Source organism: Tremella mesenterica (genome assembly GCF_000271645.1).
Source record: "Tremella mesenterica DSM 1558 unplaced genomic scaffold TREMEscaffold_20, whole genome shotgun sequence".
Taxonomy (NCBI): domain Eukaryota; kingdom Fungi; phylum Basidiomycota; class Tremellomycetes; order Tremellales; family Tremellaceae; genus Tremella; species Tremella mesenterica.
This window is the reverse complement of record NW_006711244.1, coordinates 1-14,749: the sequence shown is the minus strand read 5'-3', so window position 1 is coordinate 14,749 and position 14,749 is coordinate 1. Positions and strand designations below refer to the sequence as shown.

Here is a 14,749-nt window from a genome sequence, read left to right as displayed (position 1 = left end):
GGTCTGATAGAAGCATTCGACGTTGGTTATCGCTTCGAAGTATTCCATATACACCAAGGGCTTGCGCAAGGGCATCTCGGAGCCCTTCCTCGTTATTTCGCTCCATGTAATGTGCAAACGAGCTGGCTAGTTGCTTGGTATCTTTGTAACCATCATAAAACAGCTCTATCTGTCAGGTGTTGCTAATGTTTGTTCACTTACGTCTGCCTTTGTCCTCAAAAAGCAACTTTTTCCTTCTTTCTGTGAATTTTTGTAAAACAGAGATGATAGTAGCCGTGTGAACGCTTCGAGGCCATGTAAAATTGTTGATTCCTCTTTTGACCTGCTGTTCCCAAAGATTCACAAGTGCTGCTACCCAGCCATGCACCGTTGACCAACTTAGCTGACATTCCAAAATGATAGTGAGAGCTTGTATAATGAGCGGCAATACTGAAAATTGAATCAAAAGCTTACTGGATTTTGCACGACCACGATCACTTGAAGAAGGGCCTGGTCTTGACAGCAAGAGGTGGTCTATTTCGGCCTGCGTTTGTACCAGACGCTGTTGTTCCGTTTCGTCAGAGTATTGAGAAGGATCTTCCGCCAAAGTATTATCAATACTGCTCATATCTACATCTTCAAACGTATCGTCTTCTTCCTCAGCTATCGCTAAGCTTTTGGAGTTTTTTTGCTTTGGAGCCGTCAAAATAACTTCATATAAAAACAATAAAGCCAATTGCGGGGTAACAGTAGCTCTATACGTTAGCACACAGTTATTGATGACTCAAAAACACCCTTCCTTTGCACATCACGCACGAGCGTCACAAATTATGCTAACTTTAGCAATAATGAGCAAAAGCGAGCAAAAGCGAGCAAAAATGAGCAGAAGTTGGCAGAAGTTGGCAGAAGTGGGTCCTTTACTCACTCTGTTAGCCACGGCTTGCTTTTTACCCATGAAAACCACTTTTTTTGTCGGCTTTTGTACTGTTTGATGCTGTTTGCGGACAAATTATATTGTTCCAAATCAACCGTTCCATCAACAGCGTTCCTGGCTTGAGGCGTAACATATGGAGTGCTTGTAGTCAAGTTTGGGTTTTGTTTGGCATGACGAGGCATATTGGTGTATATAAAAGAGTTAATAAACTATTAAAAACAACGATGAGTATGAAGATGATGAAGAGAGTTAAAACGGCTCAAAGTGCAATTCTTCTGGCAATGAGACAACTACTAATGCATTAGAAAGCTCATGTCGTATAACTAAGGTATAATTGGCTCTGTTTAAGAGTATAACTGCAGTTATACGACATAGCCTTTCTAATGGCATTAGGAATTGCAGGCGGATGCATTAGGATTCAATCTCTGAGGCGCGGGATGGTTGCCCAAAGTGGCAGTTTTGGCCGGACGGACCCCGTCCGCGCGGTGGCAAATTTTAGCTGATGCGTCCGTCCGCGTCCGGACGGGCCCGCCATAGAATGTTTTTTTCTCCCAGCGAGCGTCTAGAAAGTCAATATCGGTATAGGTTTCATGACCATCAAGTATAAGGAGCCGAGGTTGTCTTTCTGCCCGATCACGAGTAGATGGGTCAAAGCACTCCTTCAGCCATCTCTGAGAACCATTCCTGGGTAGATGATAAAGTGAGGGACAGGTGTGTCAGAGGTTGAGATTGTTGCAATGACAGTGATGTGAATAGCATTGGGCAAAGCTGCTTGGGATTTGATGGGAGCATCTTGGAGAGCAACACGACATGGTTTGCAAGATCTGGCGAGGTCAAACCCCAATTGCATCAACATTGTAGATGTTTTCTGGTCAGAAATTACCAGCTTCAAAGGTTTCTTTGACCTAAAGAAGCTTAGCATTTGTCAAGGAATTGCAGAGATGATTGAGATTTACTAGAGACAGGAATGCAATCATCGTTTGATATTGTGTTTTACCCCGGATCCTCACAACCTCCTGAACTCGATAGAACTTGGAGGAGACAGGATCCCAATAACGATTGAGAAAAGTTTGAGGTCCAAATTTACACCGAGGATCTCAAGGCAGAGGAGAGGGATGATGCAAAGTGACAGACATGTTTGGGAGTGAGAAGAGTAACCCTGGCTGCATATTGGTTTATCTTTTCCAAAACAACTTGTTCTTGAATTATGGAGAAACGATGATGGGTACGGATACCAGAGGGGAAGGTTGGTTTTCATTCAATCGGTCATGAAGAGTGACATGGGAAAATACCAAATTGATTTGCAACTTCTCACAAGCTCTTAGAGAGGGATCAACCTGTTTATATGCCATGGCGGCCTCCATTTTGGGTGAAGGTTAGGTATGTGAATGGGAGAATGAATGTCAACAAAGGTGGACGTGATGAGATTCGTAAACAAATTTGTTCTCGTTTGAACATCCCGTGCGTTCAAGGACCTGGTGGGAACGAGTAGTAACAATGTTTGATGGGGAGAGAGGTAGACCGGTTTTGGCCACAGAGCTGAGGGTCTGTAAGAGGAGAGAGATGTGGAAGAGATTGGAAAAAAGGTAGAATATCTCACAAAAGTCAAACCATTGACAAGTGTATGCATTCTCAAATCACTTTTGGCTCGACCGGCTGGGGCAATACAAAACCAGGAAGGGCGTGGACATTGACCAAAAAATCCCTGGTCCTCCTCCCCTTCAAGACGAGAGATCCTAGGTTTGTATGGATCATAATCCGGCGGCTGGGGGGATTCATACAAATTGTATATATATATATATGCACGATTACAACCGTTCTTACGAGACTATCAAGCGTATAGTTGCAGAGCTGGAACCTACGCTGTCAGAAGTGTCACGGCCGTTGTACACTTCTCTCTATAGACCGACGGTCGACAAACCTCGGCTAACTTGTCTCTTCGGTGGCGAGGTCTCACCCAAACAGGAGGGCGCAGAGGTCGAAAGGAGTGTAACTACGGCGAACTTCGGCGTAGTTACTCTATCTGGGGGTTTTCTCTACTGGCGATGTATCTCAATGTAGGTGTATGTCACGCCCGTCGAGCAACTACTTCCTAATAGACCAACGGTCGACGAACCTCGGCTAACTTGATCCTTCTTGATCGATGTCTCACCCAACCGGGAGGGCGCAGGCGTCGAAAGGGGTGTAACTACGGCGTACTTCGCCGTGGTTACTCTAACTGGGGTTTTAAGAGCAGGATGAGAAGAAGCCCTGGCAGGGTGTTTGCGTGAGGAAGAAAGGGGCACCGAATGTTTACGAGTGGATCTGGGAGTGGTAAAAGTGTTGATGATAGACTTGGACGGTGTATTTGGTTGCTAATGTTGGGAATGTTGTGAAGCGGCAAAGTTGAATTCTGCAAACTCATCCAACTGCGCATCAGTAGGTCGACAGACGAGGACAATGACGACTTACAATATCGGACTCTTCAACAGGTTCTTCAGGTTCGTCGGATGCTGGCTCCTGTCTGTCCTTTTCATGCTCGGTGTCACGGCCGTCGAACAACTATCTTCTGGCAGACCGACGGTCGACGAACCTCGGCTAACTTGATGCTCCTGAGTTGAAGTCTCACCCAACCGAGAGGGCGCAGACGTCGAAAGGAGTGTAACTACGGCGTACTTCGGCGTAGTTACTCTAACTGGGGTTTTGTTCTACTGATGGCGATGTATCTCGAATTGTATATAGCTATCTCTATCTGTCTTTCTCTACTGACAACAATCAAGGATCGCTGAAGAACTTCAGCGATCTTCTCAGCTAATATTATCTACTCCTCCTAGACGTTCATCCAACCCTCTCGCGCTTTGACGTACTTCAACGCACTTCGTCCAACTTCCCCGAGCCCTCGGCCATCCTCTTCCTCCTTCGACTAATTCCGCCTAACATCGCCGCACTTCTGCTCCCATTGTCCCTACTTAGCCTAACTCCGTCTAACTTCGCCGTACTTCTGCTCCCATTGTCCCTACTTAGACTAACTCCGCCTAACATCGCCGCACTTCTGCTCCCATTGTCCCTACTTAGCCTAACTCCGTCTAACTTCGCCGTACTTCTGCTCCCATTGTTCCTACTTAGCCTAACTCCGTCTAACTTCGCCGTACTTGGTGTCAGAAGTCCTGAGTTACGTGTAGAGTAAAGAGGTTAAGGCGTGATGGGGTTTTGATGGCCAAAGGAGGGTCATTGTTGGTGGAGTAATCGAGGTGTCGCGACGTAGTTCGTGACACTCGGCGAACATGGATTCCGATATTGTGAGAGGTTCGGGGGGCGCCTGAGGTCGTGGGTGTTCGGGAGAAGGGTTCAAACTCCACAGAGAATCTTGTGATTCCACAGGTGTCAGAGGACTACTTGTCTTTGGTGGAGATGAGTGGGCAGGGACGGGATGTACAGGTTGGACTCGAGGAGCAGATTCCTTCTTTGAACTGATGGTGTGAGAGCGTGGACCGATTGGCCAGTGCTCAGCATCTAGAGCAGGAATCTCGTAGTTGATCGCATTATCACGTTTCCTCAACTCTATTCTTTTTGAAGGTTGAGATCGGTCAGATGTGGAGTGAGGATGATAGGCATCATCTTTAGGGGCGAAGGTATCGATACAAGACGTTTGACTTAGGTTGGGATTTATGCTTCTCCCCTTGAGGGCTCCTGGTGACATGCTGGAGCGTTTGACGTGACTTCCAAAAGCGCCCCGACCTGGACGTGACTTTAACGGGCTGGCAGTAATGGGGACAGAGGTGATATCAGAGAGGAGAGGAAGAGAAACCTGGGAGACTAGAGCTGAATTTTCGTGTAAATCCTTGGTCGGTGGTCTCGCTGGCGGGACTGAAATTGAGGAAACGGGGACGGAGGATGGTTTCCGAGGATTCGGAAGAGTTATAAGAGGTTCTCTCGGAGTTCCAGATGAAGATGATCCTTCGCTAGAAAGTATTTCCAGAGGATCGTGGAAGGTACCGTGTCCTTTCAAAGGGTATATCTTCGCTTTCCTTGGAAGGTCTGATGTCAAAGATGATGAAGCGACGAAGTTTTGAGAGGTTGCAGGTCTATTCTTATGTCGTTTGGTTATCGGAGATATAGGTTCAGTCTTCAACTTGCTACCATGAGGGTAAGATTGAGCTTGAGAAGATGGTTGAGTCTGAGAAACTTTAGTCTTGAGACTATGAGCTATACCTTGTTGAGACCAACTTTTGACGAGTTGATCGTATACGGAGGGAAGATCTTCGTCACTTGCACTACGCGTACTTGCAGCCTTGGATAATTTTGAACTGTTTGAGCTCGTATCGCTTGTCAGGTCGATAACACGCCCCTTTCCCTTGTGATCGGCAGGCTTGGAAGGTGACGGTCCCGGTTTGAAGAGAAAGTATTGATCCAATGGACCTGTTTGTTTAGGAGGAGTCGGGGTGGTGAGATCTACAGGAGAAGGGAGAGGCCTTTTGGGCCTTGATGGACCTCCTAAGGTCATATGGTGGTGACCGAGTGGCGAAAGAGTGGTTTTCAATGGAAAAGCATGTAAAGTTGGTGATGAAGGAAGCCAACTTTGCGCACAACACCAAATCTCTTCACGCACAACACTGTCACGTGACTGGTTGATAGGCATGCATACATGTTGTTAGGCGTGCATACCACGTGACCCGCACGGGCCTCAGTTTCAACTCTTCTCATACTTTCATTCAACATCAATCAACACCAATCAACATCGTTACTCTCTCTAGCCCACAGGAGACAAGCTACGGTCCTAAACTCTTTTTCATTGTTCTCAGCACACTCCATTACCCCCTTCTGCTACTTTTCCTGACCAAAATACCTTGTGATAACCACAATCTGGTACATACCTCCTTCTATACTTCTCCTCAGAGGGAAACTGATCCTTTTAGTCCTCTATCTCTCTTAATATCATGTCATCCTCTCAACCAATCGACCTCTGTGACTCTTCAAGTGATGAGTGGTCACTCCCACCTCTCCCCCCATCTCTCTCACCACTCATAAAGGAAGAAACCCCGTCTACTCTGTCCGAGATCATTATACCAGAGACTCAGCAAGATAATTCGCCATTTCCCTCTCCCTCTGGTTTATCAACACCATTACGCGACATACACTCAGTTTCTCCCTTTGCCGATACTGCAGACGACTTTTTTGCCCCTCCCTCACCTCTTTCAGGAGCAAACAGTGAAAAAAACCCCGGGTTTGACCCCAATATTGAAGATATCGAAGAAGACGAATTTGGGCCACATACTCGTGTCCCCACACTTCATCATGCTCCCCTATCACTCCCCCCTCAAACATCTATCAATTCTGCTCGTGATAAACTTGATATTATCGTCAGAAACAAAGGATTTGCTTTAGTAACCGACTCAAGCAATCAAAAGCGTCAGTACATGACAATAAACTGTGTCTTTGGAGGTCAATATCGATCTGGTCGTTCTGCTCAATATGACAAGGTTCGAGCTCGTCAGCCTCACACCCAGCGACTAGGGTGTCCATTTCGACTTAAACTCTCACGGGTGACAGAGGAAGACGCCCTTGCAGATGGATTTCGACCAGTACTGCTTCATACGATGTGTAATGATCATAACCACCCTCCTGTCAAAAGTTTGCTTATCTCACACCTTCGAAAACACTCGCGAACCCCTCAGATCACTTCCCTTTTACAGGAATACATTGATAAAGGGTTCTCTGTCCACCAGATCATCGATTTACTCAAGGAACACCCCGATCAACCCCTCCTGACCCCTGTCGATGTGTCAAACTTCAAGTGGAGGTATGAGAAGAACCGAATGAGTGGACGAACAGTGACCAAAAGTTTGTTTTTACATCTTGAAAGGGAAAAACGTCTCTTCAAAGGCCTGATTAATTCGAAAAACGAAGCTCTTGGTCTCATTTATACGACTCATAAAGCAAGAGCTTTGGTTCATCTTTATCCCACTGTTCTCATGATGGACTGCACTTATAACACCAACCGATATCGCCTTCCAATGCTCCACATCACAGGAATGACAGCAACCAACCTCACCTTTACTGCGGCCATTGCTTTTATCAATCGCGAGACTACAGATTGGTACGGGGTCGCGAGAAAGAGTTTTCTCGACTTGATAGGTCCCTTAAAACATCGAATTCAAGTGGTAATAACCGATCGTGAGGTAGCCTTAGCCAACGCTCTTCAAAAATACCTACCAAATGCGAAACAGCAGTACTGCACATGGCATCTGCGAGAGAATATCAAACACGCCTGTGACAAAAAGAATTGTTTTGAGGGAGAGGAAAATAAGATCTTAGGAGAACATCGTTCCTTCAAGGATTTCTTGAAAAGTCATACAGGAACCCTCTGGCAAGTAATTCCTCAGCTAGATCGCTTCCTGGAGAGACAGTGGGACAGTATTACATTGAAAAATGGTCAACAGACAATACGAACAGCGTTGGGGGATCGAATGCTGAGTATTATCAACCGAGACATCTCAAAATTTGCTGCTGAGGCCCTGGAGAATCAAATTCGACTTGCAACTAAGCTTCTAGGTCAGCCTGACCGAATACACAATTGCTCAGGACGATTTCTAGCTTCAATGGGTCTCCCCTGTGCTCATATGATGACGAATATCATGAGAAATGACGGGGTATTGACTATCAACCAAATACATCACCACTGGCGACTTCTCCCTCATGATGGATTTGATAAACATCTTGAAGATACCAATAGCAGAGTACAACCGACTGCTCTTCGGGCCATTGGAGTTCATCGACTTGAAGACGAATTCGAGGTCGTTAACGGTTCCCGCGATTTCATACTTGATCCCCCTGTTAATCTTGGTCTCCGTGCGAGGATGGCCATTCGAGCGTCTGCTACACAGGCTGCAGCTTCCCAATCTTCTCTTGCTTCTCAAGGAATAGCAGTGGTTTGACCTACACCAATGTATTCAAGAAATCCACCTCAGAGGCCTCCCTCTTCAGGTTCGAATATCTCAAAATCGTCAAGTAATCGCCCTCCTCAAGCAAGTACTGGTCGAGTTCTCTCACAAAGCGAACAATCTGCTCCTTCACGCCCTCTCCCCCCTAAATGTGACCTGTGTACCAAGCGACATGCGATTACCTACATGTGTGCAGCAAAAAAAGCAGTGGCCGCGAGAGAACAAGAGTTATTAGCTCGATTTCAAGCAGAGAGAGAAGGAAATGCAGAAAGTATGGTGGAGAGGCCTCTGGTGATGATGGGATCAGCCTCTGTGATGACACAGAGGCCTGCAGAGATGGCCAGGACGGCCTCTGAGATGGCCGGGACACTTCCACCAGTACGCATTTCATTGGAATCTCTTCCCTCACTTCTCCTGGTCGATCTATGAAAGTTCTCAGCTGATTTATGCAGGTAATACCTCAATATCATCGTTATCCCTTCCACCCTTCTCCCCACTTCATACCAGGAGCCCCTGGCCCCTCTAATTGGTACCAGAGGCCACCTATGTACCCTCCTGTGTCGAATTATTCGAATTTTCCACCTACCTTTTATCCACCCGTGTACCCTTCGCCGTATGTTCAAGAAGGGCTTGGAAATGGCTCAAACTTTGCAGAAAGGAGCGTCCTAGAGGCCAGGCACGGTGGTATGAGACAGGAATTCCCCCCTGCTGAGTATAGGCCAGGACAACAGGATTCAACCGGTGGACAGGGGGGTGGAAGGTAGATCAATGTATCTCAGTGAGTTTTCTGGATTTCAGTGTGAAATCTTTACTGACAGATAGAGGAGGAAGTGCTCCACATGTCTATAAAAGAATCTGGTTGATTTTATGCATACAACATGGACTTATCAATTTTTACGGTTCACTCACTTTGACCAGAGGACAGAGAGGTTGGAAGGGAGGCCCGTGCGGGTCACGTGGTATGCACGCCTAACAACATGTATGCATGCCTATCAACCAGTCACGTGACAGTGTTGTGCGTGAAGAGATTTGGTATTGTGCGCAAAGTTGGCTTCCTCCCCACGCCAATGCGGTTCCCCACCCCCGGACGGCTCCTACGTCTTCACCCATCTCTGGGAATTCAAACTCTTCCCCCCTCTTGCTCCTCTTTCGCCTGTTCACTCCTTGATCGACTTGGACGAGTGCGACTCTACCTCTTACTCTAATCACAATTACAATTCCAATGACGATTACAATTCCAATTACAGTCATGGTTTCAATAACGTTTATCTTTCCCAGGGTGATTACAATGACCGTTCTCAGGGAGAGGTCCCACTTGGCAATGGCCCGTTCCATGGTATGTAACTCTACCTCTCTCCTTTCCTCTTCTTTCCTCTTTACACTTGTTTCCCGACAAACGTACACTTCTCTGACTCTCCTTTTCTTTACTTTCAAGCCCGACAGACGAGCGTGCACATCTTGAGACTCCTTCCCACCGCAGAGGCAGAGCCAGAGAGAGAGAGAAAAAGCCAGAGAGGTAGAGAGAGAGAGAGAGAAAGAGAAAGAGAGGACCGCCGCTCATTTCCAGACTTCCACCCCCACACCAACCCCAAAGACGACGAAGGAGACTCCCTCATATCGATCAACTCGTTGATACCCGATCTGAACCTTTCTACTTCCAGTTTCAACTCCCGTTCCAATTCCAACTCCAGCTCCGACGTCGATCTGAACCTATCCATTTCCAACTCCAAGTCCAACGCCAACACCAGCTCCAAGTCCAAAGTCGATTCCTATTCCAATCTGAACCTATTCAACTCCAACTCCAACGCCATTATCGATTCCAATCTGAACCTCGTCCATCCTAACCTGAACCTCGTCAATCCCATCGACACCACGTCCACGTCCACGCCCACGATCCAGAACAACGGTAACGGTCAGATGTCGATCAACCACTTGACGGTGAATATGAACTTTCATCTGGCCCCTCCACTCGAGTCTAAACTTCTACCACAACTCCTTCCGTCTACACAACCTCAACTCCACTCAGCTCCACCTCAACCCGTTCCGGCTCCACAACCTCAAGTCGAGTCTACACCACAAGTCAAGTCTACACCACACCACGAGGAGTTTACACCCCAAGTTGGGTCGGCTCCCCCACCACCACCACCACCACCACCGGCGGCGGCGGCACCACCCTCGTCCGATCACTCCCGAAACTCATTGGAGCAAGATGATGCGCGAGTTGAAGATCAAGCTGGCCGCGCGGGCGGCAGCCGGGGGAGCGGGAGAGGGGAGTAAGGGGACCGGGAAATGAGTGGAGGGGCCAGGGGAGAGTGATGGCGGAGTAAGGGGAAGAACGAATGGGACGGTGGGGATTGGAAAATGATGAACGAAGGGTCAAGTGTCAAGTGTCAAGCAAGTGTCAAGTGTCAAGAGTCAAGCGCCAAGTGTCAAGGGTCAAGGGTCGAGGGCAAGGGTCAAGGGGATGAACGATGGATCTTTCCTTTACTTTCGCTTTTGCTTTTAATTCGGGGGGGGGAGCTTGTAGGTATCGAGGGAGGTTCTGTAGATATCGAGGGAGGTTTTGTAGATATCGAGGGAGGTTCTGTAGATGAACGATGAATTAATTCCATTGTGAATATCCCACCGATCCCGCCGATGGACAAGATGCAAGGGACGAGTCTCACGATGGAGAATGGATCTTTCCATTGGCTCGAGGGAGATTATGTAGATATCGAGGGGGATTATGATCATGTAGATATGGATTGATGAATTAATTCCTTTGTGTATATCCCACCGATGACCAAGATGGCGGGACGAGTCTCGCGCGATGGATCTTTCTCTTGCTTTTGGCTTCGAAGGGAGATTATCTCACGATGGATTTTTTTTTGCTTTTGCTTCGAGGGAGATGATGTAGATATGGAGATGAGTGATGAATTCTTTGTAGATGGAACCACCGCACGGACGAGATCCGATTTCAATATCAATATCGATACAGTGACACTCGATTGGAAAGTGAGTTTTGAGTACATGTACATGTAATTTGTCTCAACCTGAATCTGATGCCTGATGCCCGATGCCCAATGCCTAATCCGTGCGTGGCGTAACCGTTCAGGACAAAGGACAAAGACCCCATCTCCCACTTTTCAATTCAACACCTTCCACTTGGGTCATTCCGAACTGAGCCTGATCTCATCTCATCTCTCAATCCAACCCAAGAATTCCAACCCCGAGCCTGATCTCATCTCGATCCAATCGAAAAAAAAAAAAAAACATGATGGTGACAGTTAAGAGGTTAGGGGGTAAGAAGGTCAGGGGGTAAGGAGGTTAGGGGGTAAGGGAGATATGAATGTTATGTAGGGTGATAGAGGGTTAGGGGGTTAGTGTCAGGACCCAAATGTCAAAACGTGTGTATGTCCGCTAGTGAAGATGAATGATGTCTAACCGTGTGTATGTCCGCTAGTGAAGATGAATGATGTCTAACCATGTCCGCTGGTGGAGATGACGGAATTGCGTCTGTGTTGTTGGTTTTCATCCTGAAGAAACGTGTCTAACTGTGTCCCGCTGATGGATGATATGTAACCATGTCCGCCAGTAGAAACAGCGCCAGGTCAGGTCAGGTCAGATCCTGGAGGAGGCTTGATAGATGAGGTGAGGTTGGTGAGATTGTCGAAGAAGAAGACGATGAGGTCGATGAGAGTGTGGAAGGAATGGAAGAAGATGAAACGTGGTTTCATAAAGATATCTAAAACCAGTCAGAGATAGACAAGACCTACCGACGAGACTGACGAGACTGACGACCGTGATGATAACGATGAAGATGGAGAGAGAGGAAAGGATAGATCCTTGTAAAGATCCAAGAATGTCGGGAAAGATTATGTATATCACAAGGTTGATGACAATATCACTCAATAACACTTGATTGGGAAAGTGAGTTTGATTTCATGTAGTTTTTGTCTGATGGCCGATGCCGATGCCTAACCCGTGCGTGGCATAACCGTTGGAAAAGACCACTTTTCATTTCCACACCTTGCAAGTTCATCATTGGAACCTGGGCCTGAACTGATCTCATCTCTCTGTCCAATCTAAAAGATTCCAACCTGACCTCATATCTCATAGCTCGATCCAATCTGAAACATCTCAACCTGATCTCATATCTCGATCCAAATCGAAGATTCCACCCTGATCTCATCTCTCATATCTCGATCCAATCTACAGGTTCCAACCCGAGCCTGATCTCATATCTCATCGCTCAATCCAACCTAAAATTTCCTCAGCCTGATCTCATCTCTCTCCTCAACTTGAAGATTCCAACCCAAGCCTGATCTCATCTCCGTCCAAAGCTTAATCTCGGTTCAATCTGAAAATTCCATTCTGATCGCATATCTCATATCCCGATCCAGATTGAAAAAAAAAAAACAAAAAACATGATGAGGGTGACAGTTAGGAGGTTAGGGGGTTAAGAGGTTAGGGGGTTATAAGGTTAGGGGTTAAGGAGGCTAGGGGGTGAGGGAGATATGGACGTTATGTAGGGTCATAGAGGGTTAGGAGGTTAGGGGGGTTGAGATTGTTTACAAACTCGACTCACTCACCCACACACTCACTCAGGTATCATGATACACATCATTTACACTCACGCACACACACCAGGAATACGTATGGGACCGAACGCCGACCATCCCATCCATGGACGCATGTGGAAGTGGGGAAAGAGAGGAAACCAAAGAGACAAATGTCAGGATCTACAGTGGGGTTCAGGAAAGGACGGAACACGGTCAGATCCCCGAGTCCTCTATGATCTTTATGTAGCTCTGGTCAATACACATGCATCGATCATTTAGATGGGGCAGGACTTAACGACGACGATCCAAACCTTGTGGGGTCATGTCATTTTGACCTGGTCAGTCTTTTTTTTTTTTTTTCGCCCTGCCCGGGAAAAAAGTCGTTCGGGTCCTTAAGGTACCTCTGTTTTTCACCATTGGCCCAAGTGTCAGAGAGAAAAAAAAAGACGGAGAATGGGAAGGGATCGCAAATGGCGTTTACTAAAGTATCAAGTACCGAATCATCTGAAGAAAGGAAAGGAACAATTATCGTATGCATATGATCGATCCCGGGGATACCCAAACCCACCGGAGGGTGGAGGGGGGAGAGGGTGCTACTGACCGAAAACACGCACGACATCCCTCATCTCCCGCCCCTTTTCCTCTCCGTCGCATCCGCAAACGAAAGGTCGAAATCGATCAATCTTGCCGTACCCTCTGAATCGATCAGGACATGGCGACGGGCGACGTCGTTATGTATCACACCGACGGAATGGAGGGCTGTGTAGAGGTTGAAAGCGGTGGATCTGGGCGATGGTCAGCGGTCTTACAAGGTGATTGATAAGGGTCATGGTCAGCGCTCTCCAAATGAATTCACAATGGTCATGGCCAGCGGTTTTTTTCCAGTCGAGCGAGTCGGAAAGTGTGAGCCAGTTGTCTGTGGATGATCAAGATGGAGACGAGTCGAGGTGAAAGGTGTGAGACTGTTAGAGCAGGGTACAAGTCGGGTTTAGGAGAAAACGGAAACTAAAGGAAAATGGTCGACACGAGCAAGGCGCCAAGGATGGAACAGAGAGGGATCGAGAGGGAAGTGCTAGGATGACTAGACTTGGATCGGAGACAGAGGGGGACGGTACCACTTGCATGTGAGAATCAGGGGACGAGTCGACGAGTCAGAGAAGGAAGAGGGAGGACCGACTCGGAGTTTTCGATGGATGATATGTGAGTGACCGCCAGAAGAGAAATAATAAAGACGACGACAGCGACAGTAAAGAAGAGATAACAAAGACGACGACGACGACGACGACGATGACAGCGAAGAAAAGAAAAGGAAGAAGAAAGACGACAACGACGACAGCGAAGAACAGAAAAAGACAGACTGACAAAGAAACACTCCTCTTCTCCCCCGCATCACTCTCCATCATCAACACAACATCCGGACATCCGTTCAACTTCCAAGCACCCAGAAACAAAGGTACCTGTCGGGATTGTAATTCACGTAACGGTCCGGTGTATAAGGCTATGGTTGAGAGTATAGCTTCTTCGGCATCTCGTCTCGAGTACGTTCTCGACGATGATGATGATTCAACGTCAAGGTTCGACAGAGGTGTTTTACCGACATCAGAGGTGGTCATAGAGGAACGTCTCGGAGACGAATCGGTAGAGGAACGAGACAAGTCGTCTGCCGTGATAGAGGGATAAGAAGACAAGTCGATCAACTTGACAATGACCTTGTCACCCCTGAACGAAGCCCGGAACGTATCGCACAACCTACCCGAATCGACGTACGTTTCGAGACATACTGCCGAGTCAGTAGAGCTGTGTCATATGGTCGAGGGAGACTCACCATCATTTGTCGGATGGGAAAGATTGGAAGCGGGATGATGGGTGACGATTTGATCGTAAGATCTTTCCCGCTGTTTGGGATGTACATCATACGTAGATGTTCTTCCTCTATTATCGGTGGGAATATCATCTGGGAACACTTGTCCCCTTTTTCCTCTGTCGAAGATTTGGACTTGATCCGTGATGATGTTAACGTTATCATCGGTAGACATTTGATCCGGAACACATTTCTCTTGGTGGAAAGAGCGATCACCCGTCAAACCTGCGACGTGCCGATATCCATCGAAACCGAGTTCGAGTCCGAAAGGGTGCCAAAGGCCCGAACCCAACCGACTGGTGTGTTCATCCCATCGATGAGTGAGATCGTTGGATAGGCCAAAATGAAGGATTTTGCACACGTTGGGGGAGATGGTCAATTTGATGGAGTTGGTGGGGAGATCAAGCGGTTGCTAAGTATCAGCTCTATCGATATATATACAGTCCCCTGACAAAAGTACTCGGACGCCTATCCATCCGTCCGGGCATTTGTTCCGGTGACTGTATATATATGC

At 47.3% G+C, this 14,749-nt stretch overlaps 4 protein-coding genes across 4 annotated transcripts; 2 read left to right on the top strand and 2 right to left on the bottom strand.

The window, feature by feature from the left end:
• Window positions 1-4,064: 4,064 nt before the first annotated feature.
• Window positions 4,065-5,396, bottom strand: TREMEDRAFT_66258 (uncharacterized protein; the record flags this gene model as incomplete). The annotated part of the gene is made up of 1 exon (XM_007008337.1): window positions 4,065-5,396. The coding sequence occupies one exon, from the start codon at window positions 5,394-5,396 to the stop codon at window positions 4,065-4,067; it is 1,332 nt and encodes a 443-aa protein (XP_007008399.1).
• A 1,504-nt stretch (window positions 5,397-6,900) lies between these two features.
• Window positions 6,901-7,206, top strand: TREMEDRAFT_19040 (uncharacterized protein; the record flags this gene model as incomplete). The annotated part of the gene is made up of 1 exon (XM_007008326.1): window positions 6,901-7,206. A coding segment is annotated over one exon (306 nt), but the record flags the coding sequence as incomplete, so codon positions are not given.
• A 1,612-nt stretch (window positions 7,207-8,818) lies between these two features.
• TREMEDRAFT_66256 (uncharacterized protein) lies at window positions 8,819-10,110 on the top strand (the record flags this gene model as incomplete). Its single annotated transcript, XM_007008336.1, has 3 exons — window positions 8,819-8,848; window positions 8,881-9,169; window positions 9,401-10,110. 3 exons carry the CDS (start codon window positions 8,819-8,821, stop codon window positions 10,108-10,110), a joined length of 1,029 nt encoding a protein of 342 aa, XP_007008398.1.
• A 2,886-nt stretch (window positions 10,111-12,996) lies between these two features.
• Window positions 12,997-14,647, bottom strand: TREMEDRAFT_66255 (uncharacterized protein; the record flags this gene model as incomplete). The annotated part of the gene is made up of 3 exons (XM_007008335.1): window positions 12,997-13,159; window positions 13,737-14,154; window positions 14,200-14,647. Coding segments are annotated over 3 exons (1,029 nt in total), but the record flags the coding sequence as incomplete, so codon positions are not given.
• Between the last annotated feature and the right edge of the window lie 102 nt (window positions 14,648-14,749).